The sequence below is a fragment of the Drosophila ananassae genome, chromosome 2R, assembly GCF_017639315.1.
Source record: "Drosophila ananassae strain 14024-0371.13 chromosome 2R, ASM1763931v2, whole genome shotgun sequence".
NCBI classification, from domain to species: domain Eukaryota; kingdom Metazoa; phylum Arthropoda; class Insecta; order Diptera; family Drosophilidae; genus Drosophila; species Drosophila ananassae.
In genome coordinates, this window is record NC_057928.1 from 13145302 (window position 1) to 13162856 (window position 17555).

General features: G+C 44.5%; 3 protein-coding genes across 4 annotated transcripts; 2 read left to right on the forward strand and 1 right to left on the reverse strand.

Moving 5' to 3' along the window:
• Positions 1–423: 423 nt before the first annotated feature.
• Positions 424–11085, forward strand: LOC6506566 (neurotactin). Of its 2 annotated transcripts, none has more exons than XM_014909326.3 (3): positions 424–1000; positions 7254–7903; positions 7964–11085. In XM_014909326.3, exons 2-3 carry the CDS (start codon positions 7297–7299, stop codon positions 9889–9891), a joined length of 2535 nt encoding a protein of 844 aa, XP_014764812.1. In that variant the 5' UTR covers positions 424–1000; positions 7254–7296; the 3' UTR covers positions 9892–11085. The 2 variants fall into 2 exon arrangements, with proteins under 2 accessions (XP_014764812.1, XP_001957631.1); XM_001957595.4 differs by lacking the exon at positions 424–1000 and adding an exon at positions 7029–7176.
• LOC6493374 (E3 ubiquitin-protein ligase RFWD3) lies at positions 10079–13708 on the reverse strand. The gene is made up of 2 exons (XM_001957594.4): positions 11795–13708; positions 10079–11740 (listed from the first exon to the last, which is right to left on the reverse strand). The coding sequence occupies exons 1-2, from the start codon at positions 13524–13526 to the stop codon at positions 11181–11183; spliced, it is 2292 nt and encodes a 763-aa protein (XP_001957630.1). The 5' UTR covers positions 13527–13708; the 3' UTR covers positions 10079–11180.
• A 148-nt stretch (positions 13709–13856) lies between these two features.
• On the forward strand, positions 13857–15979 carry LOC6506567 (cold shock domain-containing protein CG9705). The gene is made up of 4 exons (XM_001957593.3): positions 13857–14210; positions 14303–14563; positions 15066–15188; positions 15277–15979. The coding sequence occupies exons 2-4, from the start codon at positions 14430–14432 to the stop codon at positions 15446–15448; spliced, it is 429 nt and encodes a 142-aa protein (XP_001957629.1). The 5' UTR covers positions 13857–14210; positions 14303–14429; the 3' UTR covers positions 15449–15979.
• The last annotated feature ends 1576 nt before the right edge of the window (positions 15980–17555 follow it).

The following is a 17555-nucleotide window of genomic DNA, read 5'->3' on the forward strand; positions in this document are numbered from 1 at the left end:
GCAGAAAACAGAAAACAATCGGGTAATAGAATATTTTGCATTTACTGTACAACCAAACAAGGCGACCGGAGAACATTATTTCTGGAGAGAGTGCAGCGGCTGTGCGCTGCTTTTCCTCTGCGCGCCACCCTTATGCGGGCTCTCTCCGTGCACTGCAAGAAATCACAATAAATATTTGACATTTTACATATATTTTTAGTAGAAATATAAAACAGAAACCATGGCTGAAATATATAATTTTAAATTATTTAACTTTGAAATTGATTTTTAGAAGTAACAAGATTTTTAAATAATCTTTTTAATATTGAACTCACCTCATTTAATATCTAAACTATCTAGTAATTCCTAGTTTTCGCAAAAATTTCTCCCAGTGTACTGCCAACATTTCTCTCTCTCGCAAGCCAACCGAACAGAGCCGGCAAATGCGGCACGAAACTGACAATAAGAGAGGACGGCATCAGTTAGAGCCACGCTCTGACCGACGCCGCACGCTTTTTTTCTCTGCTCCGGTTCGCCTTGTATCTGTATCTTGTATCTTGTATCTGTTCGCACACAGTCCTTTGACACAACCCACGACCGCCGCCGACACTAGATTCGCGAAGAAAGCCGCAAAATAGAAACAAGAAACACAAAAAGGTAGCAAAAATCAAAAACAACAAAAAATATTCCTATTGTGAGTGTTTTTTTCACAAAAAAAAAGTGCAAAGAAAATTAAAAACCCGCAAATATTTTTGTGAATTTTTAAACAACAAAAATAACAACAACAACTACAAAACGTAATAAATCACACACACAAACAAAAAAAATCTGTACGTGTGTGTTATACACACCTAAGTGTCCTGCAGGAAGGACATCGGATTCGTTTCACGCTCTGCTACATGCCCACCCGCTGTTCCTCCGGATTCACATTCACGGATTATTCCCAATTGCCGCATTTCATCATCACGGAAAACAACACGTAGTGTTTTCCTGAATTCACAAAAAAAAAAAACAAAAACAAGTAAGGATCAACCTCAAGTGTTTGGGGAATTGTAAAAATTTAACAAGATTTTTGGGGAGGGAAGAGTTATAAGAGGAGTATGAGGGTTCTCCTGGGGAAAGTATCTCTAAAATTGTTTCTGAAAAACATTCCCAAGATACAAATAAATCAGGAAAATCCTTTAATCTAATGAATCTTAAAGCCCATAATTAAAATCGAAAAATGTTACCAAAACAATTTAAATTACCTCCGTGGAACATATTTCTTCGCAAGCTCTTAATAAGATTAATGGCACTTCACGATTCCATTGCACTAATCCCTCCCTCCAGCATGTATCTTGGGGTCTAATGGCTCGTGTCAATGATCAGACAGCTCTTTCGAAGAGCTCCCCTTTTGTGAAATGCTTTCTAATAGCTCGTGTCTTCGGGGTTCGAGGCAAAACATAACCATATCGACATAAATCAGCGCCGTGACAAATCCTTTTGAACATTTCATAAACATAATGTGTGCTAATCCTCAAACGCCATCCCAAAGATATTTCAATCTATCAACATTCGAGTGGAGTTGGGGACTTGTTCCCAAAATAGAGTGTGCGGCGGACCCTTTCAGATCATTTGTATGCACAGGCAGACGCCAACTGAAATAAATCCCCAAAAAGTGAAAGAAAAAAAGGAATATATTCGAATTGGGAGGGTATACCAGGAAACAATAATTCAATGATGAATTAATAGGCGCTGGCAATTACCATAGGAGGAAGATCACAAATCCCCAAGATCTCCATCCAGAGATCTCCAAAAGAAAGTTCCAGTTGGCAGCTGCTGCTCTTTTCGATTTGCTCCAGAAAGCGACTTCCGGAGAATCGACCCATCCGACCAACTAAAAAGTCAGGAAAACATCAACAAAAGACGAAGAAGTACAAAAAAAAACAGGAGGGGAAACGTGAAAAAAGTGATGATGGCAAGCTGACGCAACATTTGCATTCGGAAAGAGATTTATTGAGGCAACTCCCCCATCCCAACCCACAGCCTCGACTTCCAACTTCCCTCATTGTTTTGCCAAGTTTTCAAAAGACAAAGCCGACAGCCATGAGGAACATCATCCTCTGATGACGATGATGAGTGTGGCGTAGTTGTATCTCATTTTCTCACTTTACCCCCAAAATGTAATCAAAAGTTTTCCTCTCCGTTACATTTCAATTTGAAAATTGTTGTTTGCCGCTTTCCCTCGAAATGTAAACAACAATTAAGAGGAACATGGAGAAGGAAATGGGCCCCAAGAATACCAAACAATATTTTCAACACTTGTCCCCAGTCTCCCAGATAAACAAAAAAAAAAAGGGGGTACCATCCCAGAGTTCATGGTCAACAGACAACCAAAATATAGTTTTCATTTTGGGAAATTGTAAATACATCAGCGAGTCAAGTGCTGGGATGCGATCGGTTGCCTCAAGGGCTGCTGACAATTGACTAATGAGGGTTACAAGAACCCTCCGGTATCATAAATACCACACTGACAAACTCAATTGCGCTGGGTGGAGTTCAGTTTACGAGGAATTCTCAGACCTTTAATCTCGAAGGATATCTGGCTTATCTTAAAAAACAGAAACAGAATGTGCAATAAAAAAAGGGAAGGACACAGTCGAGTCTAGAGTCTAAACGCCGGAGACACAAAAATTGAAACCCTATAGACAGTGGCAAGCAGATGTACAGTTTCTCAATTTTAATTGCTGGGAAATGATAGCTCAGATATGTTATATATTAGGGAGATTTTTATCCTACACTCTTGATTCAATTCGTAAAAAATGTCATATTTATTTTATTAAAAAAGGAAGCCATTTGATAAATAGAAATAAATGAAACATAGTAGCTACATTCATAGTAATAACCCAAATATCAGCACATATTTCGTCTGGCGAATAGAACAACTCATAAAATCTAAAAAAAACGACCAAGAAAAACAGGTTACTGGGTAAGAACAAATATTTGAATTCCCCGCAACCCGGTTATCCACTTCATATCTCTTCAAGTGGTTTGTCTCTCGAGCGCAATTACAAATTCATAAAAATGCCTTTTTTTTTAAAACAGGGAAACCTCATGCCTCGCTCCTCTTATCGCGCAGCTTAGCGCCGTCCGGAGATCCTTTGAGGTTTGTTGGGACCTCGTGAACTGTGTCCTCGTTTACCAATTTCCGCTCTATACCTGCCCCCGGAGATAATCATCCATCAAAGCGCGAAGGGCAGCGGAGGAACTGGCATCGCACGTGCATACAAACCTTTTGGGGTTTGCGGTTTCTGGTTTCCACAACAACTCACATGCACTGAGCAGAACTTGGGGCTCACTTTTCATAAAAGAACTTAATATTCTTATGATTGTATGAGTTTTTTTTTGTGTATCTTATGCTTGAGTACACTCCAGCGGTGCCCCCTTCTATTTCATTTTCAAACACGTGTCAGATCTCATCATTAATCACCCTTCTTTTGATTGCCTGGAGAATATGTGGCTCATCATACTCCGATCTTGGCCAGCTTGAATAAATAGCCATGAAATTAACAAACTCCAACCGCCGTATAATAAATTGTTAGATCAAAATATTAAAAGGTAATTTTAAAGTAGCCGTTGGCGGTTCTTGTAACTACACAGGAGGAGGAGGAGGAGGAGGAGATGGAGGCTCCATCCCTACCAGAAGTCCATTAGCATGGCGTCCGGATGACAAATTGACTTCGTTAGAAGTCTTGCGATTTCGCTTTGGAGCCTCACCTGGAAATTGGAGGCGCAAATTGAAAAATTATTGCGCCTGAGGTTATTGAATCTAGCGCTGATTGCAGGACTCTCAGCGCCGAGGAGGTGGAAATGAGTTGGAGCCTCCAAATTGCATTGCAATTATGTGCATTTTTTGGTTTTTTGTTGCGACTGTCTAGACAAATTTCCTCGTACCTGTAATTACGAGCTACCTTTGCGGTGGCGGGCTTAAGCGATTGCTTTTTTTATCCGTCGATCTTAATGTCCGGTTGCGACGAGTGTCCTGAAATTGTTCAAATATCCTGTTTAATTGGGCATAAACGGCACCCACACACCAGGACGCACGACAAACACTTTGGAAAGTGCATGTCAAAATAGTGTGTTCCAACTCCTCACACCTTACGGGCGGTTAGCACGCACGCAGCGTGTACAGCGCCATCTGGCGAGGGGTGGCAGAACCTTCACTCACTGGCTTCAAGCCCATAGCAGGTATACATAGATGACGTGGAAGGTGTTGGGGTGAGCTTAGCGCACAGGAAGTGTAATAAATAATAACAGGACGCAGATCGGTTAAGCCTCCCACACTCCTTCCTCCGACTACTGTTCGCCCCGACCCCTGGGTAGCCCCTTTTTTTCCAGATCTCCCCCAGCGTTTTGTCATTTCTTTCGGACGGTTTTCGTTTCATGCTTGGCTGCCGTTAGTTTGGTAACTAAAATTATGGTAGCAACTCGTGTTTTAGGGGTTTCAACATGGAAAAAAGGTTTATTTAAAAGAAATCTAATAAAATTAAAGGTTTGAGTTGTCAAATCCCTCTTTTTTAATTTCTAAAAGGTACAGTATCTCACTTAAAAACTTCCATATCAGAGTCAGTTTTGGCTTAAAACTATGGCCTGGGTCTTGGGAGAGGTTATCTCCCCCACTTTCTAACCCTAATAAATGGTCAAAAGCAATTGCATTTTTATGCATTTCTAAGTGTTTCTTGACATGTTCCTAGATACGAGATATTAAAGTTGAATTTATGAGTTGCCCTCAAGTGAGAATCTACGAGGCTTCAGCTTCTAATCTAGCTTCTAGAAAGTGTTTTAAAAAGCTCTTTCATGTTTTTCAACATTAACTGTTTTTCAAATAAACAAAATATAGTTTGAGATATTCCTTAAAAAATTCTTCATAAAACAAAAACCTTATCCTCTATTTAGTACAGTTCCATGCCCTCTTACCATATTACTTAATATGTGGTAAGTTTTTTATGTTTTAACGGCAATTTCCATGGTCGGCAGTAAAAAAAGCATGAAATGGAAATAAAATTCGGGGATAATGGATAAATGGCTGGAAAGGGAGTGCAGATTGGCTGTGAGAAGTAAGCCGAATTGCATGTCAAACGCAAGTTTCGAATTTGATTTAATTTACGAGCCAAGACAAATTACAGACCAAACATACAAATGCCGCCAAGAATCAAACGGCAGGAAGGCAGTGGGGAAAAGTGCGGAACTGCGTGACTTGACAACATGGAACTGTTTTCCTTTCGAACGCTTTTCATGGCGTTTTGGGTGCGTCCACTTTGTGCCTTTGACCTCCCAGTGGGAAAGTCACTTCACAGGCATTTCTCAGCTAATTAACAATGATCGCAGACAGGAATGTGTCGCTTATAACAGGCCTGAAATTTATGGTCAAGTTCTAAGCTAAATATTAAATAGTATTAGCATTACTGATTACAGTTTCCTTGGAAATTGTAAGTTCTTAATTATTTTATGATGAAAATAAAGACTTAATTGGTAGCTCACAGCTTGCCAAGATCTTTTTGAAATGCTCCCATTTTCATCCATTTTACAGCCCTGACACGCACTGTACAGATCCACTTCAGAGATAGTGACCGCAGATACTCCATTTCCAGTGAACTGTAATTACTTTGACCCGCTTCTGCTCGGAATAGATTCCAACTAGTACGTCAAGAACAACAAGGAAGCTTACATAGACGACCCCATGACTCGTCTACACTTCGGCCAGACGACAACTTATCTCCACTCCCGGCCCAGGCCCAGGCCTAGGCCAGACCAGCCAGTTCCCTCCTAGTTTTTTTTTAATGCCCTGAAATCCGATTCAATTGGATTTCAATGCGTCTCGTCTGTCCCCCAACCCACTCGGACCACTCTTAGTGTCATGTGTGACACTCTTTTCACTTTCGATACGCAACATTGTCGAGCTGGCTGGCTATAGTTTTCGATCTGTCTACAGTTTCGTTTTGTCGTTTTGTGTTTTCCTCGTGCCCTGCCACTTTTCCATTTGACCAAATCGCTCCAGAGCGGGAAAAACTGAAGAATGAACTGATAATGATGGGAGATTATGGCACGCAATGCGATGTGAACTTTAAGTTCACAGTATAATGGAATTTCGGTTGATTTACATGACAGAGGTCGCGACTTGGCACAGTTTCTTCTTTGCCATATCTTTTGTGACAAGTAATGGACTTGTAATATGTCCCTAATAGGGGGAATAGTCTAGAAACTTTAGGAGAAGGGCTTAACTATTGCTATAAAAGACTTGCAGTTAAATTTCTAATCAAAACTAATGTCAAATGATTATTTTCTGATTCAGAATGATTGTTTAAAGAATCTTTAAGGACCTACTTTATCAAGAAATAGTCTCCCAACCTAAATGGCCTTTAAACGATCACGTATCCTGACTTTCCTTAATGCAATTATAATGTCCTACTCATTAAAAAAGAAAGTCAGTAAAAGTTAATTTAAAAATTCAGTAAAAAAAAGAAAAATTCTCATGACTTCTAGCTGTTTCTGGTGCGGTCGATTAGACTGGACGTGATTTGCTACCGTAGCCCGCTGCGAGCGGCGTTTCAGGATAATGATCCTGATCCTGCCGAATGTCCTTGGCTGCCTGCCACGTTGATTTTATAGTTTCTCGCCAATTAAGAGAGATGTGTTTTTCGGGGAACGTGAGATGTGAGAAAGGCGACCAGGCGCACGTACCAAAATGACAGACTTTGTAAGAAAAACGTAAGAAGGATCTGTAACGGGGATTGGATCACATATAGCAGCTGTCTCGATTATAAATTTGCGGTCTTCCCGCCCCGAAAAACTCCATACGGCAGGATGGTATATGCCAGGATGGAAATTCGAGCAAATTTCCGCGTCCTACCTGAATGGGTCGCTTTTCCAGGTAGGATTTCCAGACCAGGTAGAAAAAGAAAGAGAGAGAGAAAGGAAAACCCTTAAGTGATTGTGCAAGGACAATGGAGGAGAGCAGCCGGCTTTGACATTTGCCAGGATCAGCTGCAGATCCTTCGGTCCGAAAGCGAGTGGTATATAAATCGGTTGCATCAGGCATCGGCAGCTAGAAGCATTCAAGCCACCGATCGTGATAGATCCTAGATCGTAGATCCTTAAAAATACTCAAAAAAACCAAGAACCAAAGTGTAACCTAGTTATTCCCTCAACTAAGTCAAGGTTTGTCTTGGCAGAGAATCTTAAACTCCAAAACCATACTAAGGAACTATTTTTTCTCGTTCGTACTTTCGTTCCAGAATTCTCACAGAGTTCTCTAAACGATCTTGAACTATCTACAAGATGGGCGAACTCGAGGAGAAGGAAACCCCGCCAACTGAGACCACAACCAGCCAGCAGGAGGCATTGGACGAGCCCAAGGAAACCGACAAAATGCTGGACAAAAAGGAGGACGATGCCAAGGAGAAGACTCCCAGTCCACAGACCTCCAAGCCAGCATCCCCGAACGCCGGCAAGAAGTCCTCTCCGCTGGCAGAAAAGAAAGCCGTCGAAGGAGATACCCAAAAGCCAGGAAACGGGGAGGAGATCATCGACATTCCTGCCGAGAATGGCACCAAATCATCGGAGGGTGATGACAAAAAGATCAGCAAGGAGGAGCGCGAGGTCAAGCCCAAGAAGATTCCCATCGGAGGGCTCAAGCTGCCCGGCTTCTTCATGAAGAACAAGCCCAAGGCGGAGGGAGACGGTGCCGAGGGTGAGCTGCTCGAAAAAGAGAAGGAGGAGGACAAGGACAAGGAGGCCAATGGTGATGCCGCCACCACCTCTGGAAAGGATGAGCAGAAGGCGCGTCCTGGACTGGGAGAACGTCTGCGCAGCTTCTTTGTCCGGAAACCCGCTGCCGAGAAGGAGAAGAAACAGCTGGTTAATGGCGATGCAGATGCCAAGTCGGGTAAGTTTCCAGAAAACCGGAAATATCCTAGTTCTCTTACCAATCTGTGTCCTTTTTTAGAAGCTACAGCCGAAGCTGCTCCCGCAGAAGATGCTGCCGAGGCGCCCCCAAAGAGAGGACTTCTTAACGCCATTAAACTGCCCATCGCCAACATGATTCCCAAAAAGAAGAACAACGACGATGTGGAGTTGGGCCTGGGCAAGGCCGGTCTGGCGTCCATGGAGACCCTGGATGATTCCCTCAAGGATCAGGACACTGTGGACCGTGCTCCCGTCAAGACCAACGGCACTGATGAGATCAAAAGCGACCTGAAGGACGAGAAGCTGGCCGCTGAACAGAAACTGGCCGCCGAGGAGGAGGAACGCGAAAGACCCGTGCCCCTTCTGACCCGCCTGCGTGGCTACAAGTGCAGTGTGGACGATGCCCTGATTGTTTTCGGCATCCTGCTCTTTGTCCTCCTGCTGGCCGTGATCGGTTATGTGCTGACCCACGAGACCCTGACATCACCGCCCCTACGCGAAGGACGCTACATTGTGGCTGTAACCAGTTGCGGACCCGTCGAGGGAGTGAAGGAGGATGGAGCGTTTGCCTTCCGTGGAATTCCCTATGCCAAGCCGCCGGTGGACGGGTTGAGGTGGCGACCAGCCGAACTGGTTGACAGCATCGATGGCTGCTGGAACGATACCCTGCAGACCCACAACAGCAGCGTGGTGTGCACCCAGAGACTGGGCAACGGAACTACGGTGGGCGAAGAGGACTGCCTGTATCTGGATGTGGTCACTCCGCACGTTCGCTACACAAATCCCCTGCCCGTGGTCGTCCTGATTGGAGCTGAATCCCTGGCCGGACCGTCGCCTGGCATCCTGCGTCCATCGGCACGCTACTCTCGCTCCCACGACGTCATCTTCGTGCGTCCCAACTTCCGACTGGGTGTCTTCGGCTTCCTCGCCCTGGATGCTCTGACCAAGGAGACTCGTCCTCCCACTTCTGGAAACTATGCTCTCACCGACATCATTGCCGTGCTCAAGTGGATCAAGCTGAACATTGCGAACTTTGGTGGCGATCCGAAATCGGTCACATTGCTGGGACACCGTGCTGGTGCCACTCTAGTTACTGCCCTGGTGACCTCCAACAAGGTGAAGGACCTGTACACCAGGGCGTGGGCTTCATCCGGATCGGCTATTCTGCCCGGAAGACCTTTGAGCGTCTCGGAGAATCTCAACCAGCAACTGATGGGCACTTTGGAGTGCGCTGATGTGGAGTGCCTTCGCGAGGCATCCAGTGAACGCCTCTGGGCCGCCACTCCGGACACCTGGCTGCACTTCCCGGTCGACATCCCCCAGCCCCAAGAATTCAACGCCGGTCAGCGCCACGAGTGGTTGGTTCTCGATGGAGACGTTCTCTACCAGCATCCTTCCGAGTCGTGGAAACAGGATAAGGCAACGGATAAGCCTCTGCTCGTCATGGGAGCCACTGCCCACGAAGCCCACTCTGAAAGGCTGCGCGAGTTGCACGCGAACTGGACTCGGGAGGAGGTGCGTGCCTATCTGACGAACTCCCAAATCGGTGCCATGGGACTCACGGAGGAGGTGCTCGAGCGCTACAACGCCAGCAGCTATGCGTCGCTGGTGTCCATCATCACAGATATTCGCACTGTCTGCCCGCTGCTCACCAACGCGAGACTGCAACTGGGTGTACCGTTCTACGTGGTCACCCAAGGCGAGGGCCCCGATCAGCTGGCCACCGTGGACGCCGATGTGCAAGCCATCCTGGGACGCTATGAGCCACACACCGTGGAGCAGCGTCGCTTTGTGTCCGCCATGCAGCAGCTCTTCTACTACTATGTGTCCCATGGAACGGTGCAGACCTTCGAGCCCCAGCGACGGGTCATCAATGTGGGCCAGGATGCGCAATCGCAGGAGGACTTCGAGCCCTGCAACTACTGGATCAGCAAGGATATAGTGCCGCGATATGCGCGCGTCGATTAAGCGACCCAGAACCAGAACCCTAGAAACCCATTCGCTGAAGATATCTTTCAACCATCTTTACCCAACTGGGGATTGGTCTAACTCGGACTATAACTTTTTTGAAGATCTCGTAAATTTCAGTGTTTCAAATCTTTGTCTCTTGGATGTTTTTTTTGGTCCAAAAAGGTCCTGGGAGTCATAGCATTTGTCATTCAAACATTTCTATATTCTTTTGAGAAAGTTCTTCGGCAAAATTCGAGAAAATCTTGACTGTTTTCCAATCCTCAGTTGGCTAGTTCTAGATCTTCGTTTTTCCCCCCGACTTCGTTTCGAGTTTAGTATAGCCTAAGTGAATCTAGTGTTTATATATATATATAAAGATATGTCTATCGGATTACTGTACATTTAGTTCTCTTGCAGTTTAAGTTTAAGTTCTTTAAGCTGACTCCATACGTCTCGACATTACGTATATTCGCTAATCTTAACTATAAAGAACACAAATCACACACAGACAACACACAAAAACCACAAATAAAACACAACAAAATATACAAAATTATACTTGAAAAGTATAGATCTGCGTCTTTCAACTACCCAAAAAAAAAAACAAAAAAACACTAATCTATACGTATAACTATAAACCATATACAACTATATTGTAGGAGCACAGGCCACAGAGGTTTTTGATTTTCTCAAAAACATAATAGAAAAGTAACCAGCAAACGACCAACGATTTAACCTTTTTGATACAATTTTTACAATACTCAAGACTTGAAGACTCAAGAAGTAAACCGAATTCATTTAGACTTAGTTAGATCGCCCCTCTGAGAACGAGGAATTTTCCAAATACTATATTGTATTGAACAAATGTTGAAAACATTTCAGAGACTGTCCAGCTATTCGCTCATTCCCAAATCTTCGCTTAGGAGCATCTATAAATGCGCATATATAGTATGTATTTAAACACAAAAAGGATATTGTATGGATAACACATTTTTGTATAGCTTTATATGTATATTATTAATCGAACCAACATTTTCTATTGTTTTTTTACAAAACTTAATCAATCACAACCGAACGACGACTACGAACATTCAAAATTGAAATCCAGAATCAAAAATTGGAACATGAAGTACACTTAAATTTATGTTCAGAGAAAACTTGTACGCGAGTTGTTTAATAAAAAGGAAAAATATGAAAAACTTAACTTAAAAATTATGAACTATCCAAAAGTTCGTTCTGGCATTTCACAGAAATCGAATAGAAAAAATTCTCTTTGGGCATTTTCATGGAAAACACATGCGCTCGTATCATCGCTTAGAACTGTTGACCTTGTAGACGCGACACTTGTTGTCGGTGAGGGCGGCCAGGTAGGATCCCGCCTGGGTGGCCACTGGACAGATATCGTAGATAACCTCGTTAACAGGCATCGTCTGAACGCGCTCCTCCCGTCGCACGTCGTGCATCATCAGCTGTTTTGTGTCCTGCAGATAACCCACAATCAGGGTGTTATCCTCCACGCCCAGTTGGGTCGGACGTGTCATAATTGGTGTGGCCTTTGAACCGTAAACTGTGGCCATCACTTTCAGCACCGGGGTATTGTCCATTTTGGCTAACTTCCCGAGAATGAACCGGGACTGGGGTGCGTTGGAATTGGATCTCGCAGAGATCAGCAGCGTGTCCAGCACGGAATCGTACTGCATGGAGAGGAAGGGTCCTTCCACGTTGAGCCGGGTTGCGACCGCAGCTTCACTGGCCGCTTCATACTCGTAGAAGGTCAGTGCGGTGAGCTGGCAGACCAGGAAGCCACCACTGGAGAAAGTCTTGTTCGGGGGCACCGCAACAATGTGTATCACAGGACTAAAGTTTTCTGAAAAGGGAATTCAATGTTTTATTGGATTTTTGCACCTCGTGTCCGACTTACCTTCCGCTTGGAACTCGCTGAGTATGGTTTCCGGAAACCTTGTATCGTAGATGTAGACTCCACCGCGCAGATCTCCGCCATACAAGAAGTGCTCCCGCTCGTTCCTGTCCAGAGCACAGGACCATAGCATCTTGTCGTGTGCCGTGAACATGGAGGAGCACAGTCTTGTCCGAATGTCAAACAGTTTGATCTTCGGCTCCCGGCTGGCCACGGTGAGCATGTGCTGCGACTCGCTAAAGGCAATATCCCTCACCAACAGGGCGGAGGTGTGGAGAAAGTGCAGCGGCCTAAACGTTGGCGGGTCGATGAAGCGCACTCCATAGCCGGGAAACAGGTTTTGGGCACTTTTTTGGGAAGCCACCAGTATTGAGTGTTTGGCGGAATATAGCAACACCCGACATCCCGGTTCCCGGGTGATTTCAAAGTTTTTCTCCATATACAGCCGGTGGGAGGCCAGTTGATTGATGCCTACCTGCCCGGCACTACCGGCTCCCTCGCCAGAAAAGGCTCCTCGACTCCCTCCAGCTCGCAAAAGCTCTTTGATCCGATCGTAATCCCTCTGCAGAGCCGATAACTTCTCGGCGGTCAGTGTGTGAGCCAGCTTGGCGGTTGCCAGCTCTGTCGTTAAAGTTTGTGTACGCCTGCGCTCAGTTTCCAATTGCTCCCTTATCTCAGTGTCCACCATCTGAATGCGCTTGGCATACAGATGCCGAATATCGCGGAAAGTGGCTTTGGTCTTGCACTGGGGGCAGACCTTCACAGAGGACTGGCGTTGACTTTCGTTCAGCCAGCGACGGATGCATGATTCCCCAAAGAGGTGGCCGCACCGAAGGGATACTAAACGGTGATCACCGCTCATCTCCCAGGAGTCCAGGCAAATGGGGCAGGTCAGGCCGTCGTCCTCATCGTCAAGATTTGCGGGGGGTTTGTTCTCCGGCGACTTCTTCAGACTTGTGTTCGCGGAAGACACTCGCTTTCGCTTTTTGGGAGGAGATGGGGAGTCCAATGAGATAACAACGGGTTCCTGGGCTTGGGATCGTCGAGAAATGCGCGGTGGACTTGGCCTTGGAGCGGCATCTTCTATGCTTGGCTCTGCTTGAGCTTCCATTGGCGGTTGCGGCTCTTCCTGCGGAACCTGCTCGTCAACGGGCACCTCTTGGTTATCATTTGAATCTTCCTCCACAGGTCCTCCTTCTTGGCCCTCCTGATTGACACTCGGCTCTGCTTCGTCTTCACGATTGTAGCGCGGCTCGACCATCTCATTCAAGGCTCTCGCCACCCTGACTTCGAATATCAGTCTGTCGATGAACTGCATGTCGTCGGAGCTACCTCCTTGGTCTGCCGATTCCACAGACTCCACTTCGTCAACTGAACTACCGTCCGCTAAGTCGTCTAGACTGGGATTTCCTACTGGTTCGTTCCGGGTGACAATTCTTCTTCGCCTGTTTGGGCCACGCAATATGGGAGGCACGTTATCATCATCCATGTAGTCCTCATCGCTGAGTTGGAAATTGGAAGCTCGTCCTTGGTCTGCCGATCCGACGGACTCGACGTCGTCAATGGAACTACCGTCAGCGTTGTCCCCACCAGGATTGAAAAGGAGCTCGTCCTGGGTGACAATTCTGAGCCTGCTTGGAAATCGCACTACGGGCTGAACGGAATCCCTGCTGTCCGATGAGTATATCTCATCCCCCAGGTCTCCATCGACCTCGGCGCTCTCCGTGTCGCTCATATCTTGAGTGGCCTTAAAGATTACATGAACATTGGTAGTTTTAATGGATTTATGCTGCTTTTAAACAATTTTACAAGAAAGACGCTCAAATTTTAATTTCGACAACTTCTTAGAGATGAGCCTTCGTGAGTGACGTGAGTATTGATAAGATGGGGTGCAGCGACATATCTGAGATATGATACATGTATTTTGAAATTGAATTGTTTTTAAAAGCTTTGATGTAAATTGGTTTTTATAAGAACTTTAGATAAAGCATTTATTAAAGTTCAATTTCTCCAGGTTGAGATTTAATAATCGACTAGATATCGATATTTGTGGCTTTGATTCGATATCGTTGTACATTTTTCGCCCACTTTGAAACGGTCACTCTGAAAGTCTTGACGCCTTCGCAGCCGCCATTCGTTGAAAAAGTTAAATCCTTTAAAAGCGCGCAGGAAACTTAGAAAAATACTATCCCCTAGAGGTTGTAAAAGCCAAAGCTTCATAGTGAACAAAGTTCAGGGACATCGGCCTGTTAGTTATATAAAAACAAGGCGACCAACCGGCATTTCTCCTTGCGTTTAAAGATTGCATCAGTGTGGGTGTCAAGGAGCGAGAGAGAAAGCGTGAAAGCCGACCCAGGAAGCTCCAGTTCCAGAGGTAAATCATCCGAAAGGTGTTAATTGAAGTGGGAGAAATTGCGTGGTAAGCAACATTGAAAAAGCTAAATTAGCGCATCGCAATTTGCTGGCTGACTAACCCAACATACCCCCTTCCCTTGGCCTTGAACTCAACAGACTTGGCTGCCGTCCACTCACCCACACACCCAGACCTTTGAACGCCGCCACACGCACACACGCGCAAAGCCGCTTCTACTAAACTTGTGCCGCCAGGAGAGGAAGGGAAAAGAGAGAGAAAATAGCCATGGCCGAGCCAAGGACGCCCGAGAAGCTGCTGACCGCCAAGCCGCCGGTCTTCCATCACAACAGCCACAGCCCAAACGCCTCGCTGCAGCTACCCAGTCCCATAATAACGCGGCGCACCCGCACGGCCTCGACGTAAGTCCTCCTCCCGCCCCCATTTACCCCACCATCCTGGTCAGGGTTTGGCCCCGGAACCCAACGATTTAGGCTTTTTATTGCAGTGGTAGTTTGAGAAGGGGTTATGAAGGATGAGAGGAACTCGATGTCCATCAATGTCCTTGATGTAGGCTTTTCTAAATTGGGGTTTCCGGTTATAAAAATAAGCTTAGGGATGAAAAATGTCGAGTGAAATATCTTTGTCTTTAATAGATAATGACTTTATACTTTAGAATTCATAAAAATTATTATTTTATTAAGTATTTAAGTGGGCATCCTACATTTAGATTTTTATTGTTCCTTAATGGCCGTGTAATGTAAGCACCCTAAACTGTTTTCTTCCTCTGCCCATGTTCCTTCATCTAACATTGATTTAATTGTTTCTTCCTGCACCTTCCCTTTCCCTTTCTGGCATGAAATTTCTGGCTAAACCAAAACACGCGCAAACGCAAAAACAAACACAAATTCACACAAAAATTAGCTCCGCTCGGGCAATGGAAAACCCCATGGTGACCGGCGTGGTGAAATCCTTCAGCCGCACCAAAGGACACGGCTTTATTACGCCTAGCGCCGGTGGCGAGGACGTTTTCTGTCATGTTTCCGAGTAAGTGATGAATAATGCATTTGACCTTTAGGCTCTTAAAAACCTTAAATTTTCAAAAAAAAAAAATAATCGTACTTTCGTCCCACAGCATCGAAGGAGAATACGTGCCCATGCCCGGGGACGAGGTCAAATATCGTCTGTGCGCCATTCCACCCAAGTACGAGAAGCACCAAGCGGTGCACGTGCAGATTAGCAACCTGACGCCCGAGGTGCACCACAAATGGGAGGAGCCGGTCTTCGGATCATCGCCGGCCAAGTAAAGCCAAGTGGGCAGGAAGCGAAAAACACGGTTAAAAGCTAAACGGCCTTCCACGAAATTTAATTGAGCTGGAGCACGCCAGACCAGATGAGCGAAATGAAAAACAAGCAGAGAGTTGAACAGTAAACCACGAAACCATGAAAGTAAATGAAAGCCCAGACCAGACCAGAACAAACAGAATAACAAGCCTGCCCTCCATCCAGCCAGCAGAGAGTTTCAATTGAACACTTAATTAGAATTTAAGCCTAACTATAAAAATCATATAGAATCCCCCAGTCACAAATATTGCATATTCCTCTAGAAGAGAGAAGAGCAAGCAAAAACCAGTTTTGTCTTTATTTTTAATTAAACAAAAACAACAAAATTGATACGTATTTGGAAATTGAAATTGTTATTCGAGATGCCGGGTGCTGGAGCCTGTATCAGTAATTACTTTTAATTATAACGAAACATATGAATGTGTTCGCCAAGCAAGTAAGCAAAATGCTCTCAGTAATTCACTTTATTATTAAAACAAAAGCTGCAAAACAAATGTGTCGGTGTTTTTGTGGGGAAATGCTGGGAGTTCGTTGAATATAATCTGCATTTTGATGTGTCTTTATTGTGTAAGTACAATTTTGGGCAAGTGAATAGGTCCATTGAGTTTCAGGAAAGTTAAATTAGCTTTCTAAGCATATTGTTATTGCCAATCTTCTAGGTCCAGCTGATATTTCAGTTTCTCGAAGAATCTCAAGTGCTGATTTCATGACCTACACTGTACTTTGTGTTCCAGTTACGCAAAAACAACAAATTTGTATCTTATCGGGACTCTGGAAGTCAACCCAAGCAGTTGGAGCGGCTCGTGTGTATATACCACGCATATACTTCTGTCTGGCTTGTTGCAGGGAGAAGTTGGCCAAAAATAGCCATTTCATGCTCCCCATTGTCCTCCCAATGGAATTTTAACCCGTTTTGCATTGTGCGAAAAAAAAATATTTTCTTTTATATTTAAATCATACTCTAATAATTTTCTACAATAAACAATTCTGTATAAACAAACGTAATTTTTATATTAATAGGCTGGCAGATTTTTATATTTAAAGAGTATAGGAAGGGGGACAACTGGATAAATTGGGAAACCCCACTTTTTTATAGGGAAAATTTCGAAAAATTTCAAAATGGTATTTAAGCAATATTTTAAATGAAGAATGGAGCTACTCAATGCACTGAGCTCAAAATGGTATGCTATTTCCAGATCGGATTAAAATTGGCAGAGCTATGGCTATCGGAAGGGGGTCAACTGAGGAATGTTGGAAACTCCATTTTTTTAGAGGGGTACCCCTTGGAAAATTTCGAAAAATTTCAAAATGGTATTTAAGCAATGTTTTAAATAAGGAATGGAGCTACGCGATGCGCTGAGCTCTAAATGGTATGCTATTTCCAGATCGGATATAAATTGGCAAAGTTATGGCTATCGGAAGGGGGTCAACTGAGGAATGTTGGAAACTCCATTTTTTTAGAGGGGTACCCCTTGCAAAATTTCGAAAAATTTCAAAATGGTATTTAAGCAATGTTTTAAATAAGGAATGGAGCTACTCAATGCGCTGAGCTCAAAATGGTATGCTATTTCCAGATCGGATTAAAATTGGCAGAGCTATAGCTATCAGAAGGGGGTCAACTGGGGAAATTGGAAAACCCCACTTTTTTATAGGGGTACCCCTTGCAAAATTTGGAAAAATTTCAAAATGGTATTTAAGCAATATTTTAAATAAGGAATGGAGCTTCTCAACGCGCTGAGCTCAAAATGGTATGCTATTTTCAGATCGGATTAAAATTGACAGAGCTATGGCTATCAGAAGGGGGTCAACTGGAGAAATTGGGAAACCCCACTTTTTTATAGGGGTACCCCTTGCAAAATTTCGAAAAATTTCAAAATGGTATTTAAGCAATATTTTAAATGAGGGATGGAGCTACTCAACGCGCTGAGCTCAAAATGGTATGCTGTTTCCAGATCGGACTACAATTGGCAGAGCTATGGCTATCAGAAGGGGGTCAACTGGGGAAATTGGGAAACCCCACTTTTTTATAGGGGTACCCCTTGCAAAATTTCGAAAAATTTCAAAATGGTA

Bases quoted from the DNA above. Each gene is read 5' to 3' on its own strand.
- LOC6493374 (XM_001957594.4), bottom strand. From the start codon at position 13,526: ATGAGCGACACGGAGAGCGCCGAGGTCGATGGAGACCTGGGGGATGAG. The intron at 11,741-11,794 runs GTAAGTCGGACA...TTCCCTTTTCAG, and splicing joins CAGCGAGTTCCAAGCGGAAG to AAAACTTTAGTCCTGTGATA.
- LOC6506567 (XM_001957593.3), top strand. From the start codon at position 14,430: ATGGCCGAGCCAAGGACGCCCGAGAAGCTGCTGACCGCCAAGCCGCCG. The intron at 14,564-15,065 runs GTAAGTCCTCCT...CACAAAAATTAG, and splicing joins CGCACCCGCACGGCCTCGAC to CTCCGCTCGGGCAATGGAAA. The intron at 15,189-15,276 runs GTAAGTGATGAA...TTCGTCCCACAG, and splicing joins GTTTTCTGTCATGTTTCCGA to CATCGAAGGAGAATACGTGC.
- LOC6506566 (XM_014909326.3), top strand. From the start codon at position 7,297: ATGGGCGAACTCGAGGAGAAGGAAACCCCGCCAACTGAGACCACAACC. The intron at 7,904-7,963 runs GTAAGTTTCCAG...GTCCTTTTTTAG, and splicing joins CGATGCAGATGCCAAGTCGG to AAGCTACAGCCGAAGCTGCT.